The sequence below is a fragment of the Uloborus diversus genome, chromosome 3 (assembly GCF_026930045.1).
Source record: "Uloborus diversus isolate 005 chromosome 3, Udiv.v.3.1, whole genome shotgun sequence".
Taxonomy (NCBI): domain Eukaryota; kingdom Metazoa; phylum Arthropoda; class Arachnida; order Araneae; family Uloboridae; genus Uloborus; species Uloborus diversus.
The window spans coordinates 127,782,487-127,804,625 of NC_072733.1; the positions used below are offsets into that span (position 1 = coordinate 127,782,487).

The following is a 22,139-nucleotide window of genomic DNA, read 5'->3' on the forward strand; positions in this document are numbered from 1 at the left end:
AAACCCCAAAATTTTTTTTTGTATATGAAACCCTATCACTAACCAACATCTCGCATTAACCAGTCACTTACATGGGTGCTTACATAAACCAGTACCTCAGACGGTACCTTTGAAAAAGCTTGATTAAACAATCATAAAAATATACATGATATACAAAAAGGAAGTATCTAGAAATTCATACATACTTATATGCATCAGAACAGTATGTCAGAAAATAATTTGTTGATGACAAATTATTATTATTATTATTTTTCCACAAGCATATACCCTCAAGTGATAACTCGAGTACTTCACTCAAGAAGGTTCAACTCGTTGTACTTACTCTTAATCCTGATTTTTTTTTTTTTTTTTTTTTTTTTGATACTTCAACAGAAAAAACTTATTAGTTTCAATTTTAAAAAAACTTGAGAAAAATGTTTTTTGAAATCTTCACAACCAAACATTTTCAAATGGTGAAAATAGTACGTAAAATAGTGTATAAGTTTAACTAACATTTAATCAAAGTATATTCGACTATGCTTCACAATTGTTATGAATGTATACTCCTCCTTTGTATTCATTTTAATTGCAAAATTTACATTAGTGGCAAACACTATCTTGACAGTTCACCAAAAAAAGTTCTTAGTTTCAGTCACTAAAATCCTTTTTTGAAGAAAACAAATTTTTTTTGAAAAGTTCATTTGGCTTTGATGTTGAAAGATGATTGTCACAATTGCTCATAATTAAACTGTCATCTGATTGTAAATTACCAATTTTTTTTTATACACACTGTACTTCAATCAAATTTTGTAAAGACACATTAAAAATTATACACAAACAATGCAAATTAAAATATTGAAAAAAACTATGTACAAAATATTCGAAGACACCAGTTTTCAGATCACTCCAACACAGCCATGTGTATTTGTAAGTTCAAACTGATTATGTGTGAACACAAATCACTTCAATCCTTTGGAAAACATCACAATATCCTCCCCTTAAAAATTTTGCAAAAGAGGTAAACTAAAGTGTATGAAACAAATATTAAACCAAATAAAAACCAAGAAATTACCTTCATAATGAAAATTTAAGCTGCCATCACCAGAGGGAATTTTTTTTTTTTAAACAAAAAAACAACCAAAATTCAAAACAAACAAGATCTGTAAACAAAACAAATATGATGCCAGCATCAAAATAACTAACGTAAACAAATAAAGTTTGAATTGAAGAGAAAACCTTAACCTGATCAGTGTGCACCCTGACTCAAGAAAAGTGAAAAAAATTATTGACAACTTCTTAAGTAATACCTTGTTTTATACACTTGAGTTTGTTCCTCGACATTAGAGTTATTTCCCTGATAATGTTGTTTCCTGTGGATTGCAGGTCTTAATCTATCAACATGAACTTTAAATGTATTTGCAAAAGAGTTGTTGGCAAACCTAATTAAATAATTCACTGCGTTACATCTTTTAATAACCTGATATGGCCCAGTAAATTTTGGTTTAAATTTGTCCTTAGATCTTAAGTACACTATTTGCCCTTCCTTAATATCCCTGAGCTTAGCATTTTCATGTTGCTTCACATTTTGCTCATATTGTTTTCTCTCTAAATTTGAAAAGGCTGTGGTATACTGTTTCTGTAAGGTTTCAAGGACATGTGCCATATATTGAGTTTTGTCCAATTGAACACATTTTATATCAGGGTTATATGTGTCAAAAATCAAAGCCAATTCCCTACCAAAGTGAAGAGAATTAGGAGTAAAACCCGTTGAGCTGTGTACAGAACCATTATACAAATTCTGGTGAATTTTTAGCGCATGTGAAAAATTATACCCTTCTTCTTGCATTGCTAAAATAGTGGCCTTTATTCCGGTATTTATCCTTTCACTTTTTCCGTTGGCTTGTGGTCTACCTGAAGAAGTGTGTCTTAGTTTAATACCCAATGTTTTTGACAAGGTCTCACACATTTCAGCTGTAAATTGTGAGCCTAAATCTGTTAAATTTACAGCGGGTCTCCCAAAAATACTTATGTATGTAAACAAATGCTTTGCAACAGATTCCGCAGAAATGTTCGACATTTGGTATAATTGCATATGTCTACTGAAATTGTCAAGCACAGTAAGTACATATTGTCCATTACCTAGGGGGCCTAAAATATCACAAGAAATTTGATGACCTGGTTCATGAGGAATAAAATTTTTGCCTAAAGGAGCTTTTTGCATAGCATAAGGCTTCAATTTAATGCATTTATCACAAGAATAAACCCAATTCAATGTTTCAGCATACATTCCGACCCAAAAATATTTTTGTTTAATGAATTCATAAGTTTTTGCTAACCCTTGATGAGCCAAGTGAGCAATTGCCATAACCTTAGGTCTCAGTGACTTAGGAACAACAATTTTATGTACTACTTCATTATTTTTCTTGTCGTTGAAAGCATACATCAGTACCTTACTTGAAGGGTGGATAAAATATTGGTCCACTTTTTTAGTTCTACGTTTTGACGACATTTTTTGTAAAATTACAGCTAATTCAGAATCTTTTTGCTGTTCTTGTCTAAATGACTCATCAGAAATTTCTAACTTAGGGTCATGTGGGTTCCGATTAGAAACATTTAGCTGATTTACAAACTCATAGGTGTCATTATTTTCCTGATTGTTATTACTACAATTTTGAGTTTCCCTAGAGCTACTAGTCAAACTTCTAAAATTTTCCAGCCAATTATCTAGACTACCCTCGGTTTCGTCCTCATCCTCTATATTTATTATGGGTAAAATTGCACTAGAATTTAAAAGATCTTGATTTTCTTTTAGACTTTCATTTGGTAACTGTTCAGAAATTCTAGAGATAAAATCCGAAAGCACATTTAATTCCCCTTTTATAAATTTCATGGTAAATGTATATTCACTTAATTGTAATAGCCATCTAGTAGTCAAATCAGCAGGCGATGAAATCTTTTTATAATGCTGCAGTGGTAGACTATCAGTCAATATACAAAAATGACGTGAATAAAGATGGTATTTAAATGCCTGTACCCCTTTTACAATTGCCATTAATTCAAGTTTAATTGCAGGATACCTTTTCTCATGTTTGGAGAGTGCTTTGCTAAAATATGCAACCGGGTGTAATTTCCCGTCATGTTCCTGCATTAGTACCGCAGCAATCGCTATGCCGCTAGCATCAGTATTTAGTACGAATTCTTTATTCCAGTCAGGAAGTTTTACAAAAGGTGCAGCGAAAAAATTTCTTTGCAACAAATTAAATGCCCTAGTATGTTCAGAAGTCCACTTAAACTTATTTTTATGAGATGTTAGTTCAGTAAGTGGTTTAGTAAGTTCCGCATATGAGGGAATCAAATGTCTGTAGTAACCACATAATCCTACAAATCTCTTGACTTGCTTTGAAGTTTTGGGAATAGGAAATGAAGTTACTTTTACTATGTTGGATTTAACTGGTGACACGATACCCTGTGTTATGCTAAATCCTAGATAATCTATATTCGTTTTATGAAAAATACATTTTTCAGGAGATAGGGTTATGTTATATTTCTGAAAAATGTTCAAAACTGCTGTAATTTTGTCTACAGACTCTTGGAAACTCTGGGCACAAATCAATACATCATCTTGATATGCAAACAAAGCTGGGAGATTTAATTCCTCTAAAATAGAGTCCATCAGATATTGAAAAATCGAACTCTAATTTTTCAGACCGAAAACTAATCTCTTATTTTTAAATGTACCAAAAGGCGTAGTAAATGCCAAAATATCTTGGTATTCTTCAGGGAGTTTGATTTGCCAATAAGCATTCTTTAAGTCACATACAGTGAAAAATTTATATTGAGCAATATTGCTAAGTATGGTAGCTATTTTTGGAAGAGGGTAAGACGATGATTTTAAAATGCTATTAATTAGCCTCAAATCCATAGCTAGTCTATATTTTGGTGGGTCATTTTTGTTTAAACAATTCTTACGAACCAGGAGCATAGGTGCTGACCACTCAGTATTTGTTCGAGCAATCAAATCTGCGGCTTGTAACTGCTCAATTTGCTCTAAAGCTTCCTTTTGTAGAGCCTGCGGAATTGGGAAAGGTAACGTCTTAATTGGGTTCTTGTGAATAAAGTCTAATTTTGGTACTACCTTATCAGTACATCCCAGTGTATATAAATTCTTAGAAAATGCAGCCGAATGTGACATTAAAATGTCCCTTAGGTGGTCTTGTTGTTTACTATATAAATGGGTTAAGTCAAAATCAGTTTCTTTTAACTCCTCTTTGCGTTTCTGTAAAACCTCCTCACTAGCTGTAATTAAATTCAAATATTCCCTTTGAATGTCCTTATCATTCTCTGCTCCAAATTCAATGTCTGAAATTATGTTTCCAATAACCTGCCCCTTATTTAGGTGATTTTTTTTGTTTTGGACAAATTTTTGATATACACATAGATTTGGTTTGATGATTTATTAATTTTATCAGAGTTCAATTTGTTTGAAGAATTTGAAATTGGAAAAGTAGCATTTTGATCAATTTGTAACAAATTTAGATATTCATTGATATTATTGTCATTTGAAGAGTAAATAGTAGGATCACGTTCAAGATCAACAGATTTTAAAGACGGGTCAAACAAAAAGTTTTCAGCAGTCACATTTTCAGACATTGAAACCAAAGCATAGCATGATTCATTTGGGGGAATTATGAGTTTCTTAACAAGACGAGCATGAATTTCTTTTGGATGGTATGCCACCGACAAGTGGAATATCCTTATTGTTGATGGAAATCAAATATTTGTCTATGTGCATACACACATTATGGCGGGACATGAAGTCAAAACCTAAAATTGCTCGATATTTAGATTCTTTTGGAAGTTCAACAATATAAAAGGTGTGCCTGAAATGTATTTTGTTCAACTTCAATGATACCTCAGCACATGCTGAGAAATCCACCGAAGAGTTTACAGTAGCAATCGACACTTTACGAGAAAGAAATCTATATTTTACCTCAGATTTTATGCTTTCAATGTGTTTTTAGCCAAAATTGAAATTGTCGATCCTGAATCAATCAAAAACAAAGCTTTGTGATTATTAAAAGAGCCTTCAATTAAGGGCAAGTTAACACTATCATGATTAGCCACATTATAAATAAACTCATATTTTGTGGAGACTTCAGTCTGTGAATCTGCATCAGTTTTCTCGATGGTATCAGTTGAACTACACTTCTTTTTATTTTTAGAAGTTTGACATGCTGATGAAAAAAAAATTTGAGAGCCTGACTCATCAGCCAGTGCAGGTCTCTTTTCTAGTTTAAATTATCCCCATTAGGAATATTTTGAGAATTTCCACCCCAATTTCTATTATTTCCCCTGTTTTGCCTAAAATTACCCCTTTCCCTAAAATTTGAGTGATTTGAGGAATTTTGATGACCTGAACGATTTTGATAATTTGAAGAATTTTGGTTCAAACTCAAATATTCCCTACAAGAAAACAAAGTGTGCTACAAAATTGACAGAAAATATTATTTCGAAATTGTCCCCTGTGACCAATATTCTGCCTGTTTCCCCTATTATCATAGCCAAAATTTTGTTGACTGTTGTTATACCTATTCCTAACATTATATGGTTCAGATCTGTTTCTGTTCCCATGAAATTTTTCCCCATTCGAAAATTGTCTTTGTGAGCCGCGACATTGTTTAGCTGAATGACCTTTCTTTTCGCATAATTGACATTCAATTTGATTTTGCGCCTGTAAATTGTTAATCTGCTCTTGCATTGCCTTAATTTGAGTTTCATATTCATTTTGAGTGGATATATGGGGGTTTACTGACATACACGCAGACAATTGTGCATCCTGGCATTTCTGTGCGAATGTTACTGCCTCCTCATACTGAGTTACATCCTTTTCAAACAGCTTACATTTTATATCAGAGGGCAACGCATTAGAAAACTGCACAAACTTTATTTGTGATAGTGCCTTTTTATCACAGTTGTAATAAACTTTTACCGCCATTGCATCAATCCTATGAGCTAAAGACTTAATTGATTCCGCTGGTAACAATTTTATGTTATTAAACTCTGTAACTGATACTATTTTGTTATTTGAGGAGAAGAATTTCTCAAATATGATCTTAGCTTCTTTAATGGTCTGAATTTCTTGAAATTCGGGGCACTCAAGGAAATATTTTAAAGCATTACCAGTTAATTTTGATTTCATCAAACTGATCATCATGCCTTGGGTATAATTATTATATGTTTGGACATCATTAAGTTGGGAGAAAAAAATTTTTATCATATCCTCACTTCCGTCAAAATTTTGAATTGATATATTTAGTTGTGGGTGTACACCTGGCCGGTCGGAGGAACTGGGTGTCCCCGAAGAGTGAGTCACATCCGTTGGCATATTATCCCGTATCTGATTTCTAGTATTAGGCATATTCTTACATAAGACTTACAAGTCTTATAAAATTTTCCCCTTTTTTTTACAAAAATTTAGATGAAATACATCGTACTCAAAACACACTCCTTATTTAAAATAATAATTAAAACATATCACATGTAAAAAACATCATATATCACATTTAAAAATTCTCGATGACATATAATACTGATAAGATCATTTTCATTAAAAAAAAAATATTATCATAGAGTTCTTTCATTTTACTATTGTTCATTATTTCTATAAAAATTCATTTTCTTTTCCCGTGCACGCAAACAAACAGGTGAGATCCTGGTCACGGCACCAAATTTATATGGGGAAGTTGTAGTAGAATTTTAAAAGTAATTGTTAAAGGACTTAGATTTTTGCGTTGTGTGAAATATGTATGTATAACCCATTCGTATCACGATCCTCCCCAGTTTGTGCACGTGCATAGAAAAAGGTAATGTATCCATGGTGACTTATCATCTGGGATTGGAGATATAAAAATGGTACCTGGAGAAATGAGGACACAAATTGTAGATAAAAAGACGATTCATTTACTGTTACTTTGGGGACTTGACTGGCTGGTGCGGATGCCGGCGATCTCCTTCCATTAACTCCACATATATCCGGACTCCAGAAAAAAAAGGACGATCACACAATGGAACGCTTCATATACATCACTTTGGGCATGGTTCAGTTCGTATGGCACAGTTCGGATCCCGGTGAGCAGCGGGCAGCCCTGCCCGATCCATTCCTAGAGGACATCTTTCTCATTCACGAAGCGCAGTTGAAGAGTCCATGCGAAATTCCACGCTCTCGGATCATTTTTATCACTATTCAGGACCGTAGTGGAGCGTTCAGGCGATTCTTACATGTCCGCCGGTCATCTGATGTAGAACTTATTTTATAGATGTTCCATTTTTATATAAAAAAAAAAAGACGGGTGATGATAATTGTTGAAGAAAAAAAAGGAGACGCGACGATACAGGCAACGGATGTGGCTCAACTGACTTTTTCCCACGTGCGCCACAGCCGAGCTCAACTCTGTGTTGCCATACACATTTTTAAAACATTTCGACCGAAGTGCTTCTTCTTCTGTCCGAGATCAATGGAGGTCAGCGTTGCGTACATAGAGATCAAGAATAGTGGAGAAAAAAATATATGTCGAGCTTCACGACATGTCCACCTTACCAAACCCCAAACCCCGTGCCCCCTTTGTCACGTGTCACGCTATTTTTTATAAACATTCTTATAAAAAATGTGTGATGTCACACTTCTTGTTACCTCCCCCCCCCCCCCTTTGTCTGAAACTGTCTGAATTTCACAGTCTCTCTTCTTCTTCAAAGCAAGACATCCTTTGTGGACAGCCCTTAAAAGGTATTTTTCATAAAACAAACACAAAATGTATACAAGCAGTTAAGAACAGTCGTTTTGGGGAAAACTCTTGAACAATAAATATTTCTAAGAAAAAGAATTCGGGTGCAATTAGTGAAATTATTTTGTGGAGAACTAAAACAATCATAAAGCAATAATGGTGGATGTTATATGCAATAGCTTTGTATTTTTAATTCATTTACTATTTATCATATAATATTCATTAAAGTGTTCCGAAATTTCACTAATCATGGTTCTTTATAAGATAATTAAAAGTGTTCTTAAGCAATTGTATAGTTGTATAAACTTCTTCAATATGCACTTTACTTCACATTGTAATTAATTTCACGTTATACGTTTGATTAAAAGCATTAGTTTTTTTTATCAATAAACCTGAAAAGAAAGATTGAGCATAAAATCATAAATAGCATCCTCACAACTTTAGCCATTAACCAATGTTCAATTTTAACCATTCATAGTTGCTCAATTTGCATCGATGTAGCAGACTTTTTGCAACAATCATAAAAAGCGGAAAGAACAAGATGTTACTTTTACACACGGAAGGGAGAAAAAAAGCCACCGTTTTCTTAATAGCATTCTAAGGGTAGACAGCCTTCTTTACATATGTAAATGACTTCCTGTCTGACCTTGATTTCTTTTTTCTTTTTTCTTTTTCCACTTGATCAACGGGCACTTACGGTTCGTGCATAAATAATGAATACTCTCCTTCTTTTTTCATCTTTATGAAACGTGACCACACGTTACATCTTCCGTAAATAAAAATCTAGTACACCACACGTAGAAAAATACGTAGAGCGAATCCGTTACAACGAGATTTTATTTCAAAACATGCCAAACATTCAGCGGTGCCTACGGGGGGGGGGGGGGTTATTGCGCAAGCTGAGTCATCAAAATTTTTGCGAGCGATTTTTTTGTTTTTTATTTTTCACTAGCCGCCAGCAGTGACCAGCTAAAACGATTTAAAAGTTACTTTTAAATCGTTTTTGTTGACATGTGAAAACGCAAAAAGGAATGAAAATTACTAAACGAAGAATTACTAGCATAGCATATACTGACACCCTGGCTGCGAAATGCCTTTTTTCTTCTTTTTTTCCCTATTTCATTTTTTTTTTCGATGTCATAAATACTCTTATACGTGAAGATCAATGGCCCTTTTAAAACTATCTACTCCCTTGCTCATTACCACCTCTTCCGGTAAGCTATTCCAAGGTTCCACTACCCTGCTAAAATAATAATTTTTCCTAATATCCATGTTAACCTGAGATTTAAATAGCTTAAAACAATGGCCCCTTGTCCTGTTTTCAGTGCTAAACTTCAGCCCCATAGCATCTTTCATTTTAATAAATGTAAACAACTGAATCATGTCCTCTCGGTCTCTTCTTTGCTCAAGACTGTACATTTTTAGCCTTCTAAGCCTGGAATCATAGATGATAATTCCAGGATGATGATCTTGAACCTGAGAAGTATTATGGTGCAAACCGCAAATTCATACGACAATTTGTTGGTTTTCTATGAATTTTTTTAATGTGTCAAGGACTTTTCGGACACTGTATTTTACCCAATTTATTCCATAATATTAAATTAATTGCTACGTATGCTAATTATCTTTTATTATGAAGAAGAAAATGGAATATTTAAGATTTACAAAGATTGTGAGACAATTCAAAAAGTATTATGAACAGTGACACACCAGTATGTTTTAACAATCAGCAATCCGATAGTCAGTTGCTTTCACCATCCGCTTTCTTTCACTATTTTACTAACTGTGTAGTACTAAGAATACTTCTCACATAAAAAGTAAAAATTCAGAAAATAATTTAATAATTCTGGTTACGTTCATTAATTTATTCATTACAATTATTTGTATTATAAGATAAAAGCTGTTAATTGCATGATTGAGTTTTTTCAGAAGAAAAGCTGTTTATTTTCTGCATTACGAACAATTTCTTACATTCTACAATCAACGCCGAAGCACTTTTCTGTTAACAGCCTAAAAGTAGCCCCAATGCTGAGTCTGATTTATCTTTGGTCCGAGGGCTGTACCCTCAGAGTATGCTCACGGACCAAACACGGACTACGTTTGTGTGAATAATATTCAACGTAAATGCTCCGACCCGTTTTTAGAGAGTTCAGGGGGCTTTGAAAAATTCATGTTTTAATATATAAGTGGGCGAATTTTTCCCGATGTAATCGGTATCGAGTAAACACCCTTAACCCCCCCCCCCCCGCCACGGAAAAATTCGAAATGAGAAACTTGTAAATGCTGGGTTGATGTAGAAACTGTTATTGTGCTTTTTGAGAAGAATAATAAATTCCATTGATTGAACTTTATAAGTATAAACTTTTCTGTATTATTTTTAGATCTTTGAGCGATGTTTTAATTGCACTCGTAGTGAATGGACTTGGCTTCGGCGGCAAACTTGCGTGTGCTTCTCATTCAGCTAATGTTGATGTAAGGTAAGGCACAAATAATTATACTTTTTTTTTTTCCTTTAGGAGATAGAAAAAAAGGAAAGAAAATTTTAAATGAAATGATTTGGTGACAGTCAAAAGCATGAAATATTACGTTTCATCTTTAGCTAGCACACATGCTCAAGTATTATTTTCAACCAAAAAACCTCAAACTATTAAACATTAAGCTTTCTATGTTTCAAAAACGTTTAGAAAATGTATATTCATTCTAAATAGTAACTTGAGGTTTTCAGAGTCCTGTAGTGAGCAAAAGTATTGACGAAACATTGCCAAATTTACTACAGGATTTAGATTTCTAAAATAAAAAAATAGTACCAAAAATTTTAGCGCAAAACTAGTGCTCCTTAAAGAGTTAACAAACGTTATAGTTTCCAAAATTATAAATGTTTCTGAATGTACGCTACCTTTTCTACTGGTTTGTTCCATGGTGTTTCAACTCCTAACAGGCCCTTGGGATAAACAATGTCGTAATTTTTTTACGTGCCCCTTGCTTATCACACCCTATATAAAATTTCCAAACACGTCTTTTTGTACCTAATTTACTGGAGAGAAAAACATACTATCTATCATACATAAAAGGATTCTTCGTGTCGCTTTACTTTCATCTTTTTTTTAAACCTATACTCATCTCAGTCTACATTAGAAACTAATCGTTGCTTGTGCCTCGTTCTGAAATTCTAAGTGAAAAGCATGAAAATAATTAGATAAACAAAAGAAGCAAAATTTCGAGAGAATATAAGTTCTACAATTTGTCATTCCAAGCGAAAGTTGTTTTTTTTTTAAAATTGTCATTGCCCAGGTGTATGACCCTTTTCCAACCGTGTTATCACATCGTGATTAAAGATTTAGCTAGGTTGCCTTCAGCTACAGTCAAGGTTAAGAGAAGGTTCTAATCGATTCTAGAAACTCATTTAGAATCATTCGATAATAAGACATTTGAAGTCCTGAGTTGGCTTCATGATGAGCTTATTTTTCCATAAAAGTTTACTTTTTGCTAGATCTTAGAGTAAAATATACCAAATTCGTTGTTATTTCGATAAGTAGTTATCAAAAAGCACGAAGTGCTTTCGTTCTTTCCAGACGGAACGGGAATTAAAAGTAAAACTGAAACATGTAGCAACTGGACATTATAACTGATGTAGTTATTTGAAATAAGGAAAATTTAAAAGCCGCTAAAGGACATTAAATGAGTTACAATAAAAATTTTGCAGAATTATGTTATTACACATATTTTAGCCATCGCTCCTTCCGAAGGGAACGTTAATTATTAGTGAAGTTGAAACATGTAGCAACTGTATATTTTAACGGATATAGTAATATGAAATAAGTTAAATGTACCAGTACTATGCCGCTTAAAGACATTAAATCATTTACAGTAAAAATTTTACATAATTATGTTATACATTTATTTGAACCCTCGCTCCTTCCAGACGGAACGGGAATTATGAGTGAAACTTTAACATGTAGCTACTGTTCCTTTTAACGGATGTAGTAAGATGAAATAAGGTAAATGTACCAGAACTAGATCGCTTGAGGACATTACCTCAGTTGCAATAAATGTTTTACAGAATTATGCTATACATTTATTGTATTGAATTTCTTGTTTGAATCTTCAGGCATCATAATTAATGCACAAAATCATCAAAAGTATACCTTAATTTAAAAATTTAAACTAACTTTAGCTTTATCTATGTTCCAGTAATGGGCATACTAAATTTCTGACGTACCAGTAATGAGCCCCCTAAATTGGTCCACTTGAATTGCTTATGCTTATTATGAAGAATGGCTACTATGTATTTTTCTATGTATTTAAATAATCGGAAAGAAGTATAACCATAAAAAAGTAATCCAGCATTTTGTTTAAGGAATAAATTGGTTTCATTAGTAATAATCCACAAGTGACAGCAATGGACCACAAATGTATGGGCCGCATTTTTTTTCTTTTAATTTCTTGGTACTAAAAATAATGTTTGCTGAAATTAGTATTTTAAATGAAAAGGTTTGAGTTTTTCCCGTGGTCTTGAAAACAATTAAATCCCAATATATTTTATACTTGTTTCTACACTAAGAGCTCTTTTCAATAGAGCTCGTTCAAAACCAATCCGTCTTATGAAACAGACTTTATGTGATTGATACTCGATAACTGTCTAAGAAGCTACAATAACGCAAGATGTTTTCCTTCACAAAGTCTAAAGCTGGCAAAAAGGTTATTACAGTTATGAAAATGTCTTACATAAATCATAATATTATTCTAAGTATTTAAAGAAGATACATTGATGTAACTTATGAATTTCGTTGCACATGTTTTTCGACATATATATCACAAATTAGAAAATTGTGATATCATGAATCTTACCAGGCTTGTGTTTTGATTTATGTTCTAAGCTGAAACATCTTCAAGTGTAAATTATTTGTTAGAAATCATGTCAAATTTAAATGCGAATAATTATCTGTGCATTTCTTTACCAGGGCAACGTCAAATATGAATGCTATCACCAATCAGCTCTTAGTTCCCACTATGTTTTCCTATGGATCTCTGCTTGGGTAAGCTCAAAAGCCGATTTGTTTCAATCAGGTATGCATGCAATATAACTATTGCATGCAATTTTTAAGATGCATGCAACATCTCAGTTCCGATGAGTTTACATTAAATTTATTTTTTTTCTTTTTACAGTTACTTTTCTGGTTCAATCGTTGCTGGTTTCTCTGCATATTACTTGGGGTTTGAAAAATCGACCTATGTTCTGTACGCACTTGAAACTTTAGCAGTATGTAAATACTTTTAATGGTTTAATTTGTCGAAAACACCGGAAAACTTACTCGTTTTTAAAGAAAAATAACCGTAGAGAAGAAATAGCATAGAATGCACTAACGAATGAAGAAAATGGTATAAAAATCAATATGTAACCGTATTAAAATCATACTGTTGTCGTTGAACAACCGTTTATTATAGTACGAAACCGCCGTTAACTTTTTACGGACAATCGAACATATGTCATTTAGTTTGAAATTAATTTTATGAATTATCAAATACAAATATTTTATTAATTACACTGCGTGACACGATTTTTCTAACATGAATACTATCGCGTGTTTTGAGTTATTTATTTAGTTGAAACCAAAATTGCCAAATGATATGGGTGTCTAACATTGTAAAGTTTCTTAGTTATAGTCTCTATAACATTTTCATGCACTCTCGATTTAATGTGATAAAAATTATTTAATTCCATTTTCATTTCAATAATTAGAATAGAAAACAACCTATTAGTATATATTGGGAAAAATATCATCTGCAACAGTTATTTTTTAATATAATATTTTATTTCGATTAAAATGACTGTAAGTTTCTGAAGTGGCAACAATTATTATTATTATTTTTTTTTTTTAATTTACCTTTTATTCCGCATGAAAATGATTCTTTCACCCTTACATACACTCTTAAAACTACAGGTTGCATTTGCACCTTTCAGGGGTTCACCAGCGGCACCCGATAGAGAGCCGAAATTACACCCTTAGCAAGGATGAAAAACTTGCTCCCTTCACCCAACGTGCACCGGAGGTGAAATAGTGGGAAAATGGCACCTTTATTGCTTCCTATAGCGATTCCCCCCTCCCCCTGTGTTGTGTGCGTTTTCAAATACAAAAGTGTTCATGACTTTAATTTGTCTGTTCGTGCACTAACTTTCTTATATCCACACTTGGATTGCTCAGTAATTAATATGTTGTTGACATGTACTACAGTATGGTCCGTACCGAAAATGAAGAGGGAAGGTATTTATCAATCATTTGTCGGAATGACAAATGATTCCGACATGAATCATTTGTCATGTGTGTCATCATTTGTCATTGTAATGTTACTTAATATTTCTGGTTGTACAAACCAGAAATATTAAGTAACATTAGATTAGAATCATGGGAAAATAAAAGCATTTCATTAACGTTTAAAATTTTAATCGATCGTAACCTAGCAATACTTATAAGATTCGACATTTGAGTATCCTTATGCGTACAAGATAACACTAATTTAAAAGCCCTTCTTTCCAATGTCAAGTTTTCCGTCAGATTAAAAATAAAAACGAGTAGATAACTACATTCGCTTCATGCAATAACGCCTAAGAAAGATACTTTCACCAAAACACGATGTGAAAGTCATGTGGTCAAACACAGAGAGAGATTTCTTTTCACGCGGTGTTAACCCCCCCCCCCCCCCGCTTTTGCTTCTCTGTTCGTTTGGTCTACGTAGTTACTTCATTGAGAAGAAATAGACATTTGGCACATCTGCTCACATCAAAGCGTTTTTATTCCGGAATTAGCTAATCAATTATCAGCTGATTTAAACGTTTTTATTTTTAATGCTGTTGTTGTTCAAGATATTACTGATAGATAGTTTTAGGTAACAGTTTTTCAGAATATAAATAGCAAGACATTAATGTTTAATAAGGTAAACGGAACAATAAGCAGTTGTCAACATACTTTAAACACTTTTAAATATGTTCGAAAGCCCTAAGAGCTACAATATGATCAAATGCCTTTACTTAAGCGAGATTTCGAAGATTAATCCACGAAATTTTCAGTTTTCTACTTCATTCAATGTGAAAGTAAATTTCGTTGCAACTTCCTTCGTGCGCCATTGAAATTGAAGTTGTCGTTAGCGATATGTCACTGCGCATGCGCAACGAGTCGCCCTCCTATTGAATGGTCTTTTAGCACTTTTGTTAACGTCGTTCACCCACTGAGAAACCAAAAGCACCTTAACGACGCTTCCTAGCCTCCGTTGCACCCTGAGGCACCGTGTTTTCACCCTACGGTGAAATTCTTTACCCCTGAGGCACTCCTGGTTTTAACAGGGTGTAAAACTCGGTTTGATGAAATTTTTTTTTCAAACCTATGGGATAAAAATAGCAAAGGATTTTAGTATTTGAAAAGTATTTTTCCCGAATTGAGTGATGCTAAATTGAAAGAAGGCATTTTTTGTCGGCCGACAAATGAGAACGCTTATGGAGAACGATGACCGTGATGAAAATCTTACCTAAAAAGAATTAGTAGCTCGGTTATCTCTAAAGGAGGTAGCACGAGGATTTTTAGTCAGTCAAAATAAAACTAAATATGCGAAATTTTTAGTGAAAAACAAGCAAAATTTAGCAAAAATTTGAAACAATTGGGTGCAGAATGTCATTGACGACACATGCATTTCTTAGATCCTCACTTTTGATTTTTTCCCTCCTAATCTTGCAATGGTGAGTGATGAGCACGGTGAACACTTTCATCAGGATATTAAATGTTTAGCAGAACGTTACGGAAGAAAGTGGAATACAAAAATGCTGGGAGATTACTGTTGGTTTCTAATTCAAGAGGAAAAGTTAATTTTTCATCATTTTCTTTCATAACATGTGGCCTTTTTTTCTACTCAATGATAAAACCCGTGCTATTTCTTCTCCCTCACAATGTCTGTATGAATGTACATTATAACCAGATTAGCATTAAGATTAAAAATATAAGTCAATAAACATGTTTAGATTAGATTCAAAAATTTCAGTTTTTAGTCATTTTTGGAAATTAAATTTGTCATAACTTTAAAATGGTACGCGTTACAGGAATTTAGTTTATGTATTCATGTTTAGAAAGCCCAACTTCACATAAAACAGCTATTTTTCTCATTGTTGTAGAAAAAAGTAAAATTTTGTCATACAGTGCTATTTTTCCTATGTTATCGTTACATCAGAGCATTAACATTATATATATATATATATATATATATATATATATATATATATATATATATATATATATATATATATATATATATATATATATATATATATATATATATATATATATATATATATATATATATATATTCTAGAGAAATAAGAGACCAGTTTTTCTGTAATTTTATTCACAGAAAGTGCATGCTTTTCGCTGACATTTACTATATCATGTTTGCTCCCCATTCCAAACTATACCATATTTTTAGAAAACTTGACAACATGCAAAAGAAACATTATACAGAAATTTAGAATTAGATCATGAACAATTAAAGCAGTTAATTTTTAACTGCGGATGCGAAAAAAGATAGTAATTCTAAATTGTCGAAATTTCGTAGCTAAGTAAATGTTGAAACTTAAAAAAATAATAATAATAATTAATTTGAATTTTGACATCTCGAATTCAAATTATGTTTTTCGCATTCACGAGTGTGTATGTGTATGTACGCGTGTCTGTTTGTGTCCAAGCATGAGTGTGTGTATGTGTGTCTATGTATGCGTGTGTGTATGTGTTTGTGTCTGTGTGCAGGCATGAGTGTATTGGTGTGTGTGTATGTATGCGTGTGTTTGTGTGTGTATGTATGCGTGTGTTTTTGTGTGTATGTATGCGTGTGTGTCTGTATATGTATGCGTATGTGCGCATGCATGAGTGTGTGTGTACGTATGCGTGTGTGTTTGTGTCTGTGTGCAGGTGTGAGCGTGTGCGTATTTCTGCGTGTGTGTGTGTGTGTGTGTGCAGGCGCATGTGTATGTATGTATGCGTGTGTGTGTGTGGGATATGGACGCAACCTGGAGACGGTTTTCGCTAGTGGAGCAGCATCGTGAGGCCGGTCGACAGTAGTGCTGCAGAGGGAGGCGGGGGGGGGGGGGGGGGGGGAAATAAAATCATAGGCCATCAAAAAACGGTCAAGTGAGAATAATAAGCAATGTGATTGCTAAAAAAAAATTATAAAAACTTTAAAAATATCGGCGACTTAACGACCCTTATTTCATTGATGCTCGATGGGTGACAAATCGTAAGGGCCTTTTTCGCAAATTTTCAACACTTATTCAAAATTATTCAGTAGTACTACGCTGCGCTGTTATTTGTGATACAAGCAGATTGTTTGGGAACTATCCCTTATGATTCACCATGTATTAGAAAATAATTAAAATGCAGCTCATTAGATCGCCAGCATTTTTCTATTTTTTTAAGATACTCAAATGAAATTTTTTGAATAAGGTGGTAACACATCTGGCAGCGAAATTATGAAGGTTTTAAATTGCTATTTTTGTTCATGCGCAGTGAAAAATTAATTGCTTTAAATGTTCATATTATCACCGAGTTTTCAACATACTTATTTCAAATTTTAGCATATTGTTTCTCTTGTATACAATCAAGTTTTCTGAAAGTTTGTTAAGGGTTTAACAGAAAACTCTGCGTGTGTACCACGAATGAAATTGGTATTTTTAAAGAAAAGCTTACAACTTCGTTAATAGGGTAGACCGAGGGATTGCCGCAACCTGGGGAAATGCTGCCACCCCTGATATTTGAGTCAAGGAAACCGGACAGCCGGCCTGACAGCTCCTGATCCGTAGCAAACGATGCTACAACCAATGCCCCAAGTCGATGGCAGACATTGCGTCGGGTGTTTTTTTCTTATAGTGTCAAACGTTGTTTTGAAGAAGTTTGACCTTATTTTTCCACTTTAAATAAGCTGAGGTATGTACCTTTAGCTGCTACAGGGGCAGCATTTGCTATGAACAACCTTTAACTAGATATTTTAGCCTACATTTTAATCAACAATATTGATCACTTCCGTTTGTTTTAATGTCTTTAATCTACATTTCTTCCATCTTGTCGGATCGGGGTTATGACGCCACCTCTCTGGGGATAATACCGCCATGGTAGCGGCATTACCCCCGGAAGCATATTTTCACTGTATATCCACTGTATAGGTCAAAAGCAATTTTTTAAAGAAACGAAAATGCGCTCTTGTAAACTGTGCTTAGTAAAAAGAGTTAACAGAAGTTAGTCTTAACAGAAGAAACTGGTAAAGAAAATAACATTGTAAATGCGAGCAATACGTATAAAGGTGAGTTACTGGATGTAGCACCTTGCTCATCAAAGCCCGTTCAGGAAGTGCCTCAAAAAACGTTTATTCAATCGTTAGAAAAGTTTTCACCAATTCCAAAATGGGCAGCAGAAAGGGTACAGGAGAGTTCTAAAAGTAAAGGCCACTTGTCAATTCTAACGGTAACCAGTGGTGTTCCCATAGGTGTACTCCATATACGCCGTATACTCACTAAATACTTTTTAGACGTATAGCGTATACCCTCAAGTTTCAAAAATTTTCTTACATTGACATATTATGTATATGATCGCATACACAGATTGTGCGTAATGGATTACTAGGAGTATACTCTCAGAAAAGTTGATGGGAACATCACTGACGGTAACCCCAATCAAGGCAGTTTTGGAAGAAACAGTAGCTAAAAGAAAGGAAAAGACATTGAAAAAGAAACAAGCCGAAAGAAAATCTGCAGCAAAAGTTTTTGGGAATGTATATCACAAATGAATCCAAATGCAAGAAAAGAGAAAGCAGTGACAACACAGCAAAATAAAATGAATAAATCTGTTAAGAAAAGATGCAAGCGACTTTTTAGTTTGGAAAACTCTTCAGATGAGGAGGACGTCGACGTCAAGAAGTTTCGTGACGACGACGAAAATGACCTTTTTGATCCAAGCGATCCTAACTTTGTGCAACTTAGTGCTATATTGCTTTGTACGAACGAACTGTGATACGGATACACTTGCTGTGGCAAGTGGGTGCATTCAGACTCTAGCGATGCTGAAACAGCTGTAAACTACATTTGAGGCAGTGAGAAGCATAGGGATGTAAGCGGTAAAATTAAAAAATTGGAGATAACCAGTACAAATAATAGGAAAACCTCTCCTATTTCTTTGGGCAAGAGACAGTACTAGTAGACCTGGGTTCTGTATCAAAACTTGAAAATGTTCACTTACATCTCTTTGCTTCTCACTGCCTCATTTGTGATTTTTGTAAATTTTAAGAAAAGCAGATGAATTCAAAATACTGCTTTTTCACTCGTGCAAACTAAAAATATGATTTCTTTTGCTTTTCAATTCCTATATTGTGTGTTGCTAATTGCATATAGGATTTTCAATAAATTTTCCTTCTTAGTCTTTTAGTAATATTGGCTAGTGGCGGGATTATCCCAGCCGCCTGGGTAATACCACCACAGTGCAGAGGTTGACAAATTGATGTTTTATGACTTTTTTTTTGTAGATTTATTAATAAAATTTTTTGTATACATTCTTAAGATGGCGTACAATAATCCAAAATATTGATCTGGCTCATAAATACGATTTTTGATGGTGATAAAAATTGAAATTCCTTAAGGTGGCGGCATTCACCCGGTCTACCCTATAAACTTTATACTTTAATGAAAAACTTTTACGAAACTCCATAGAAAAGTTGTACTTCCTAAGTAATCTAATTTCTGAAATTTACAGCTTATTCCCAGCTATTTATGATGGAGGATAGTTAAAAAACTGTTTGTGGTTCTTCAATTTGTTGTTTGTCCCCTAAATACATGCCGGACTTAACATTATAGTGTCAGCTGCTTACTCTTTGTCCGAAAAAAAGTTGCAGAACAATTGGCCGCTTATTTCTCAAAAACTCAATTAAATTGTTAAATTTTGAAAGTGTCCAGGTACATTTGTTTTTTATAGAGCTATTCATGCCTGGTGTAGGTACTGATGTAACTGAATTGTAATTAAATATCACTCAAAAGCGTTGCGTAAAAACTATTTACATATTAGCTAGTCAGACATGGAGATGTATTCAAATGATTATAATAGATTAAAAGTCAATATAATAGAAATTCATTGTAATAAATACAATATAAATAGAAAGCAAAGTGAACCTAACCAACTCAGTCTCAATAAAAAATAAAAGCGATTAACTTTGTGCTGTGAATTTATTTTTGTGATTGGGGGTGTTTATGTAGTCATAAATTCTACTCTCTATAGAAATGAATACTAACATAATGCGTTACTTTTTTTATAGGTAGCAACAACCTGCATTTATGCTTTCAACATAAATTACAGATCTCCACGATACAGAGAAGTGTCAGACGAAAGTGATCCTATTTTACAAGAATAAGAATGTGAATAACCTACAGGATTTTAAAACTTTTGTTCAGCTCAAAGTATTTAATAAAAAGGTTTTTTTAAATAAGTTTTTTATTTAATAAAAAACTTTTTAAAATCTTCTTAATGAAGTTCATATTACACTATAAAATGTTGCCATAAATAAGGATAAATTAAAAATTCTATGGTGTTCAACGCAAATTTTATGAAGCCACTTTGATATAATAAAATGTGCACTTCAGCTAATGATTACAATCCAATAATTGGCACATTGTCATTAATAGTACGCTCCTGCTACACTTATTAGATTGAGTCGCAGAACGAAAAGTATGATACTTTTCGAGGAAAAAAATTATTTATTGACTGAAAATTTATTTGTTTTATAGAGCATGGTTTTCCCATGGGTTTTCCAAATGAAAAGCAGCAATGAACATCCTGCTACGCATAGACTCGATCATGTTATTATTGAAGAAATATGTAATGCATTACCATTTAACGATAGGTGCTTCATACTGCCGTGGTATCTGCAAATTTTTCATTTTTCAGATCAATGCCGTTGTTTTTTATAATCCATACATTAGATAATTTATTAATATTTTACTGCGAATTCAGGGACCCATTTGTGACGCAAACGTGGAACAAAGCATTAAATGCACCGATTCTATAGTTAACATGGACTCTACATAACTACGATCATATTGCGTGCATTTAGAATTTTATGCACCCATAAGGAACACTTCAATGCTTCTTCTCGAACTGCAAGATCTTTGCAATGGTCCCGCACTGAAAATCTCAAACTCTGAATGTGCTCCTAATACTTATTTAATGAAACCAGAGCACTCATCATATGACAACAAATTTGGTAATGGGTACAAAATTACTGCTGAGAAAATCTGCTACTAAGTCAAAACTGCAGGACAGCATTATTAGGTTCCGATTCAATGAAGTTAGTCAGAAGTATATTCAGATGTCGATATCTTCTATGCGAGTCCTAAGCAATGCTAACCTCGCAGTTTGCTGGGAATCTACTAAATATTAAAGTGTTCGATATGGGTAAATACGTTTTTCATTATATGTAGTACTATGCAGGGCTGCGGAGTCGGACTGATTTTGGGGTAAAGGAGTTGGAGTCGGAATCGGAGGCACTAAAATTCCAGCAGTCGGAGTCGATCATGTTCCAGTCCACAGTCCAGGTGTTATTACGTGTGTTACAGTTATGTAGAATTTTCATTGACTAAAGAATTTGTACATCTATTGCTTTATTTGACGTTTGCTTAAGTGATGATTTTTTCACTTCTATTTCATTTCTTGAAAAAATTAACAGTATAAAATTGATCCATCCTAACAAAATGTGTTTGAGATTAATCCTGCAACTTTATTTAGTCGGAACAATACCATCCTTGCGCAAAAATCTGTCTCTGCACTCTTTTCTACAAATGATGTAGTATTTTGTTCGCCACTGTATAAGGAGGCCACTGAAACTTGACCTTCCTTAAAAATAAAAAAAAATCTGACTCCGCTTCTGGTGCTGCCATCTAGAAAAGAGGAGGAGAAAGTAATTTGTAATCAAACATTTTTGATACCCATTGAGCCGTAGCCTACGATTATCTGTTGTCGTCTCAGCCTTGGTGCGGATTGGCCCGGTCGGCTGGTCGGGGATACCCGACGAGGCCAGCCGATGAATGGGCCACCTCAAACATTTTTTTACTTAACTTGATACATTTAAATTCATATTTAACTTTTTTAAAGTGTTTTAAAAAAATCCGCTACGCGAATGGGGGAAAAGCATTTGGGAACGGGTTTAATTTTATCTCTTTCCCATGCAGAGGCAAAAGTAGCCAGATAGACAAATTCTAAGTGTGAATGCTTATCTCACTTCACACAGGTTTCAAGTTTCCCTCTTGAGTTTTTAGAGGATTAAATTAGGAATTGGAGGGTGCCAGAGTAATAAGGGACGGATCAGGAC

The 22,139-nt window shown here is 33.8% G+C and overlaps 1 protein-coding gene across 1 annotated transcript in view; it reads left to right on the plus strand.

Annotated features, from left to right (window-relative positions):
• LOC129218695 (uncharacterized) overlaps positions 1–20,227 on the plus strand; it is a 67,046-nt gene extending 46,819 nt beyond the window's left edge. Inside the window, exons 7-10 of the mRNA XM_054853017.1 lie at positions 10,142–10,237; positions 12,722–12,796; positions 12,927–13,020; positions 20,091–20,227. Of these exons, the coding sequence (XP_054708992.1) occupies positions 10,142–10,237; positions 12,722–12,796; positions 12,927–13,020; positions 20,091–20,186 (361 nt within the window). The 3' untranslated portion in view covers positions 20,187–20,227. The remainder of the gene's footprint in view (positions 1–10,141; positions 10,238–12,721; positions 12,797–12,926; positions 13,021–20,090) is intronic.
• Positions 20,228–22,139: the final 1,912 nt, after the last annotated feature.